Source organism: Carassius carassius, chromosome 9, assembly GCF_963082965.1.
Source record: "Carassius carassius chromosome 9, fCarCar2.1, whole genome shotgun sequence".
Classification (NCBI taxonomy): domain Eukaryota; kingdom Metazoa; phylum Chordata; class Actinopteri; order Cypriniformes; family Cyprinidae; genus Carassius; species Carassius carassius.
In genome coordinates, this window is record NC_081763.1 from 23,029,301 (window position 1) to 23,037,378 (window position 8,078).

General features: G+C 33.9%; 1 protein-coding gene across 1 annotated transcript; it reads right to left on the reverse strand.

The window, feature by feature from the left end:
- Nucleotides 1–493: 493 nt before the first annotated feature.
- On the reverse strand, nt 494–3,079 carry LOC132148622 (B9 domain-containing protein 1). Its single transcript, XM_059557321.1, has 7 exons — nt 2,870–3,079; nt 2,692–2,760; nt 2,363–2,471; nt 1,315–1,411; nt 1,156–1,218; nt 809–876; nt 494–665 (listed from the first exon to the last, which is right to left on the reverse strand). Exons 1-7 carry the CDS (start codon nt 2,930–2,932, stop codon nt 529–531), a joined length of 606 nt encoding a protein of 201 aa, XP_059413304.1. The 5' UTR covers nt 2,933–3,079; the 3' UTR covers nt 494–528.
- Between the last annotated feature and the right edge of the window lie 4,999 nt (nt 3,080–8,078).

Here is an 8,078-nt window from a genome sequence, read left to right on the forward strand (position 1 = left end):
CCAATAGACTTACGTTAACAGAGTGTTCAGGTGAGCCAAGACTATTCAAACTCCATATTTCAAAATTCAAATGGCTAGGCTTTCTCAAGCCAACCTAAAGTTTCTCTTGACAATTTATCTAGTTGTATTTTAGTATGTCACATTAAAGTGAGAAATGTTGCTTTGGCAGTTAGCTGAAATAAAATATGCTTGCTTTTATATTTCACTTCAGTTCTGTATATTTCCATGTTTTTTTTATAGTTTTAGTTAACTAACAACCCTGGTCAAAGATTAATCATATTTGGTTTTTAGGGTTAAAAATATCCAAAAATGGAATCTGCAGATCAGAATTAGATTTTAGATTATGCAAATCAAAAATGAGCCAAATTATTTCGGTCAGAAATGGTTGACATCTAAAATGCACAAGATCAATTTATTTAAAAACATACAAAGCTGATAATATCACATGTATAGTTATAAAGCAACTATGAAACTGAATAAAGCAACTTGAAACATAGGATTTAAAAAAATATATCCTGAAAGTGGTTATTAAAGCTGTTGTGATGTTCTTGCCAGTCCTGTAGCAGGTGAATGCTCTGATGTAGTTTCATAACCCAGTTTCTTCATGTCTTTAGTCACAATGTTGAACTGTAGTGTAACAAAACCTTGTGAGCGCACCCTCGTAACTGCAAAAAGACAATCACATCAGTTATGTCTTCTAAACACTATTGCACTAGAACAGTTTCTGAGGACCTACACCTTGGCTTGAGATTGAAAACATCCACTGAAATATATTTCATTCGAAGGCAAGGGTTAAATAAAAGCTTACCTTCTCTTCCCTCTCCTTGAGCAACAACCTTGGGATCTGTGTACTCTGGACGCCGTCCCATCAGCCAGCTGCGTACAAGATATAACATGTTTGATACAGAGTCAAATGAAAATGTTTAAGTTACAATGTACCTTCACATTTGAAACGTTCATACAAGCTGCACATTGGCTAAAACTAAGTTCAAGTTAAGTCTTGAGGACAAAAGGGAACGGCAGCAGCAAAATGAAATTCAGATTTACAACCCTAAGCTACTGCATACATAATGTTCTAATTCTTCTCATGTTTACATGTGAATGAAAACACCAGCCGAGGTAAATGTGGAATATTTGGGAGAAATCAGTTTTCACCTTGTGAACCTCTGAAGTCTTGATGTAGATTCGGGAACAAACATAGGAATGGTCTTGGTGTGTCTGGACAGAGAGCATTCATATTTAATTGTGCATGTCAGATTCTGAACATGCTGGCTGCTTTTATCACGTTATGACAACAATCTTAAAGTGACTCACTTTCCAGGTGTAAACGGGATGTGTACGGCTCCATAACCTCTCACAACATCATTTCCAAAAGTGTCGGGGCCATACACACTAACCACAATCTGGGGCCCTGAAGAAAAAAAAAAGGATGGATACTTAAAAATATATATTGTGGTCACAATTACAATACATGACATGGCAGATTTTATGCAGATATTTAGAATAATATTCCTTCGTCATAAAGACCAAGTAAGTAAATTAAAGGAATAAACGGAAGGGAACACAATATGACAGTATGTTCTCTAAATGGAAGTGTTTAAGAAACACACAATAGGTTGTATTATCAACACTTCAAAGTTTGAAAATACAACTTCCAGCAGATCTCCATTAATTTTAACTCCTTTGACAAAAAAAGGCTTGAATAGCTCTGTGCCTAACCACTAGAACATGGAAATAACTGAACCTACTGATCACACTACACGAATGTTTTTGATGTTATTCCTGAAGTATTTTCGTCTTGTTATCCAGTGCATAGCCACAGTGTCTAAAGATTCAATCAAAATGTCATAAAATCAGAAGTCTTGTTGTCTCTGAAGCTGATCAAAGTGAAGTGAGTTTAATATTTAAAACAAGAACAATTATCGGCCAGTGGACTCCGAAACATCTTAATAAATAGGGAGAACAAGATTTCATGTTCCACTGACAGATATTTATTCTTATTAAATCATAAACACTTCATTTTGTTCAGTTTCTCACAAAATAAGACTACATATTTTCATTTTGCATCTCAACTAAATGTATCTTGATATAATTATATATATAATTATATATATATATATATATATATATATATATATATATATATATATATATATATATATATATATATATAAATGATTGCAGTTATGGCATTATTTAATTCTTCATCTTCATGAACTTTCTGCTTCTGTCCCTTTCAAGGTCTTAATTTGTGGAAGGGTGAATTGAGACCTTTAAGTTTTAGTTTATTACACCTTTAAGAGCCACGGAAAGCCTGCTCCATTACAACTGATTCTGACTCGACCAAAACTGATTCACTCACAGCCAAATGGGTTCGTGCTTTTGAATGTGATGTCCAATGGGAAATTCCACACCAAACTCTGAGATCCTCCACCTTTTGATGTTATTTGAGAAATTCCCTCTTCCAAGCCCTTCAGATTGTGGGGGAAAAGACACAAACTTACTACTGTGGAATATTTGAGAATACAAAAAGGTACAGCCTATATTACATTGAGATGGGGCAAATAAACTTTAATAAAAATTAAAGATAATATTAATATTATATTATTATTCACGTTATTCTGTCATACGTAAAGTAGTCCTGATTTCCAAACTGTAAACCAAAAGGGAGTAAAGCAGGTTGTGACTCACTGATGTGGGCGCCCAGTCGTGTCCATAAACAAAGCAATACTTGCAGTAAAGATCATCATATTCTGGGAACTACAGACAAAATAAGACATGTTAGCAATCCAGTTAACCCATATTAAGAGCAGGCTTTGCACACAGTTTACTGCATCAAACACATCCTCTAAAAAATATGTTAACTTACATCGGCTTCTTCGATTTGCCCATTAACCATGAGAAGAAAAACTGCTGGATTGTTTGAGGTCATTTCCACACCATTAACAACCTGGAAAACATTTAAATCACACCAAACCACCCTCGCTGCCTTGAAATCGCAGTTCAGATGTAAATTAAAGGATTCCCGGTGTCAACATCCACTGGCTGCTATGGACGCTCTCAGTAAGGCAGGCGATGCGGTCCAAAATGGCGGAAATAAAATGCGTTTTCAAAATGCTACATTTCTCCGCTAGATGGTTGTCGTGGACATGAAACAGGAACTTTTTTGTTTCCCGGATTTATGGATGAAGGTTTAGGTTTTTCTGTGTGGAAATCGGCTCTTTGGTTTTCGCTTTCTCTCAAGACAAAGGATTCAAAAAGCTTCATTGGATTTATTTTTATAATAAAATGGCTTTATATTGCCTGGAACATCAATAAACACTGAGCACATCCGTAGATACAATACAAATCAAGACTATGGGCACCCGACTCAATATGTATTATTATTTTCCACACGAATGATACACAGAAGACAGAAATGTTAAGTTATTTAAATAGCCTATCTAATTAGCCTACATATTTCCATATATATGTTGCCTTCATCTACTTTTGGTTACCAGGTCTGCATGTGTCTGCAATTCTGCTGTTTATCTCTCGCTCTAGAAATATTATGTTGTCCATCTGTGTTTTCCAGTGTAAAATTGAAAAGGAATCCCAAAAAAGGCCAATAAAATTTGCCTTTGACGTATTTTGAAGTAGTAGCCTAACCTGCTTTGACAAATATGCTTTCATCATTTTAAAACACAAATTATTGGTCAGTATACCAACTGTGTATTTTTTGTTAATCATTTTGACATCTTACAATCTCCATCTCCTATATATCACAATGTAAAAAAAAAAAAAAGAGAATAGTGAAATTGTTGTTTTAGATAAATTGTGTGACGAAGCAGCATTGAGATATATCTTTGGTTTGAAGAAGCTGAATTTAATAAACAAACACAGAATTCCAATCTACACCAATAGGTGTCAGCATAACTTCCAACAGCAGATACAATAATATCTAACATCAAACTAACCATCCTATAATGGCAAATCACTGTTGTTTCACCTGTGGACAACCATCTCAAGCACTTAACACCTCTGTACCAAATAACTCTCTTATTCACTCTGTTAACTGAAAACTCACTCTGTGCTTATTTTGTTCTGAATACATTTTTTTTCTTGTGCAAAGCTCTCAGCTTGATGGAGGCTGGGTCCTCAATACAGAAAACAAGACCTTGAAACTGAAAGAAAAAAAAAAGCATGAAATATCTATAAAACAAAGCCGAACTGTTACACAGGCAATCAATATATAAATTCATGAACTGAATTTAGGGCTCAGTCCTTGGTTTTAGTCCTGCACCTCAGTAAACTCTTATTCAAGCTTTTTTAACCTAGATGAAGCCTGTCACTTTTTGGCCCAACGCTGTCCCAGTTTGAGCTGTCCTCATCTGTTGCCAATTTTCCCTCTCTGAGACCAGGTCTTTGACTTACAGTCACTATTTATAGCAATAGACGTCTGTACTACTTAAAAGTCCTCTACGGGACCTGTGTCTCCCTTTATAGGCCTGAAATAAAGACAGTCATTTCCGTGGGGCATGTTTTTTTTTTTTTGTCTTCATACCCAACCCATGTGGCTAGTTTGAGCATATTGTTCTTGTCCTCCATTAACTGCATAGCACAAATGTAATAGAAGTTAAATCCATTTAATCTATTTCTGTACCTCAGATCTTAACAGTTTGTGAATAGCTGTGTCCATCTGATTGACATTTTTTGTTTGGTTGACATTTGCTTGTGTTACCAAAATATGCAGCAACTGTCCACACCATAGCAAATGTCATGGAAAGGTCATGTGCCCTGGGCTGTTGTTTGGAGGGTCAGGTTGGTGGTCAGAAAGATGATCTTGTGTTTTCTTAAAGACAAGTGTTCTTCATTGTTTAGTCTTGAGGATGATAAGAAGCTTATAATAGCGTGGCTTTATCCAGACACAGTTTATGGGTCAGTGACGTGGCCATTTTTTCAATTGTTACAAAAAAATAAAAAAACAAATGCAGTTCACACAGTGGGTTGAATTTGCCTGTTACAGAATGATCATGTATTTGAAATATGTATTTAAAAATGTACTTTAATATGCAACAATAACAAAGAAAAGGACCCCTGCAGACCCTCATGACGATAAATGTTGATAAATCTGTTTAAAAATTTGAATTTTTAAACAGGCAGAATGGCAAGGGAAGGGAAGGTTTGTTGCAACATGTTCTGTTGTGTGACTCCCAGATATATAATATATAATAGATTAATATTTTTAACTAATTAATGATATTGTTCAAACATTTTTTAACTTTTCACCTTGAAAACTAAAGAGTAAAAGTTTCTTGAAAATTGGATGCATGCAGTGCTGTTTTACAATCATTGAGATATTGTTATAGTGTTTATTTGGATTGTTTTTATATTTTCTGTTTTCATTTCAATTTGAGTTAAACTTATTTAAATTCTTTATTTAAATGTTAGCATGTTTTTGTTGTATTTTTGTAATTTTATTAGTTATATTTTCAATGTATACATTAATTGTTGACTTTGCAACTAGCATAAAATTTTATTTCATGTTAATGTTTATGTTATTTAAAGTAACTAAAATGTTTAGTTCTATGGTTTTAGTTTTAGTGAATCTTTTTTTTAACAACAATTCTTTTCTTTATTGTGGACACACCTGCACATCGTTGACCCTCACATTTCTTTTGTCTACGATGTAGTCTGATTGAAACTAGATTGTGAGTAGATTTAAACTTTGTTTCATTTAAGTTCATGTATCAGCTCAGTCAGTATGTAAAGAGAAGACATTAGGTTATGATACATCCACTTAGTTCCATTACGACTCTGCGTATAATGGCTTAAAAGCTCATAAATATTGTTTAATAGAATGACTTTTAGATTTTTATGTACTGAAGCTGCCATCCTGTGAAATAGTTCATCCATGACCTGCATCTGAAAATACTAGGTCACTGTTTCTCCAGAAAGCTAAGCTGAGACCCAACTTGAATACACATCATGTAAAATTTGTATTGATTTATATCCTTCCCTCCAAACTCCAATCATGGTCAAAAGCAGAGTGCCATTTATTATGAGGGCTAATCATTAATATTGCCCCTCCATTAGCTGGAGTGTAGCTCTGTGACAGTATAATGGTCTGTTTCAGACAGATGAGAGGGTCACTGTGGATCTGCATGTGTCAAATTACAGCGGATCAAAGCCCATTCATTTGGACCACTCCCTAATTTTGCATGACAGATAAATCTTTCCCACCCATGCTTTTAGGATTTTTCCAGTTGAATTTTCATTTGGGAGCACATAAAAGGTTTTGTCTCGGGCAGTACCGTAACTGATGTTTACTGATTTTCCCGGATTGATCTGATGTTAGTCAGGATACGATAGCATAGGAGGGGTGTGAACTTACACTAACACTTAATAGATCACTCTTTTTTTATTAATTCTTTTATTCAATATGGATGCATTAAATTGATCAAAAGTGACAATAAAGACATTTATTATATTACATGGGACAACAAAGCAATTATCACAAATTAATCATAACAGTTTAATGTTGGTAATATCTGCCTATTATAATTATTATTTTTATCCGTTTTATTCACATCAACCAATCGATTTACAAACCATTTGGAAATCTTTTGTGGACCACAGTTGGACTGACTTGGACTGAATTATTTAATCAGACAGTTTATGGACATATGATGCCTGGTATTACTTGATTTGTGCAATTTGGTTTCATTTACATGCTCTCAGACTTCTAACTCTTACCCATACAGGAGAAGATTCAAGAGAGCAGACTCTCAGACACAGTTTTGTGTCATTAAAAATGACTTTTTCAATTATTGCAAGAGATGCCGATAAATTTTGTTTGCTTTGTCTGCAATGTGAAATGTGGAGTGACTACGAAAATAATCTGTCTGCCATTTAATAAAAAGAAGAAAGATGTTGAGTGATTTAAAGGTGAAGGAAATTCACATGCTGAGGAAGAGGCCTCTGACTCTGCAGATCAAATTAAACGGCACAATCCGGTCTAGAGGGTCACGACCTCATTTAACTGATGTCCATTTAAATCAAAGCCTGATCTGTAAATTTACTGTTTCTGTTCCTGATGACATTTATGTCCGGCCTATACTGCAGGAGAACAGCTGACCTCAGATTACTTGAATAATTTGTGGCCAGTCAGTAATGACCTGAGATTAACCTCAGATATTAATGGCATAGTCGGGGTGCTATGCACTATTATGCATGTTTATTACACTACATTCATCTTAATTTTCTTATTATTTCAAAAATTTTTAAAGCTTTCATAAAAATGCAATTTGTCTAGTAATAATTATTTTTACAGTAAATACAATTATAATAAAAATATAATAAGCACTTAGCCAAAAGTCTAATTAATGAGGAAAATGTATATATAATATTAATAATAATATATGTTTATAAGCAGTTCTGCATAATATTATGTATTAATAATAGTATATTTAAAAATGAAATATTATTATGCATGATATAGCATCTATTATTTATCTTTTACACAATATATTTATTTACACGGTATATTTCTATATATTGTCATTACAAACAACTATATATTATGCATTATATATAAAAACAAAGTATTATTAATAACTTTAAAGTGTGTGTGTGTGTGTGTGTGTGTATATATATATATATATATATATATATATATATATATATATGCATTTATATATTTTTTTAATTGATAAAATGCAGTTGTGAGAGTGTATACCAATAAGCATTTGTTAATATTGAAAAATTGCTAACAAATAAACATTACTGCAGCAGATATTTAGCACTAAATTTGCTGAAACAACCATGGCCTCTTTTGAAGAAGTGTATAAGAAATGGTAGGCAGAATCTCATAGGCGTTGAAATCTATATTTCAGGAAAAGCAGAGCCTCCACTGAACATGGCCAGTCTACTTTGAAGCCTGGACTCAGAAAGAAAGTCCGCTTTGAGGTTGCAGTTGTTTTTGCTAGATTTTTCTCTGCTTTCAGACAGGTCTCAGCACCCCCCCCCCCCCCCCCTCGCTAGCTGCTATTAACTATTCTACAGTCAAGTGTTGGCTTGAGACAGAGTTTATGAGACTC

Bases quoted from the DNA above. Each gene is read 5' to 3' on its own strand.
- LOC132148622 (XM_059557321.1), bottom strand. From the start codon at position 2,932: ATGACCTCAAACAATCCAGCAGTTTTTCTTCTCATGGTTAATGGGCAA. The intron at 1,412-2,362 runs GTGAGTGAATCA...TTTTTTCTTCAG, and splicing joins AAGCACGAACCCATTTGGCT to GGCCCCAGATTGTGGTTAGT. The intron at 666-808 runs GTAAGCTTTTAT...GTCTTTTTGCAG, and splicing joins TCAAGGAGAGGGAAGAGAAG to TTACGAGGGTGCGCTCACAA.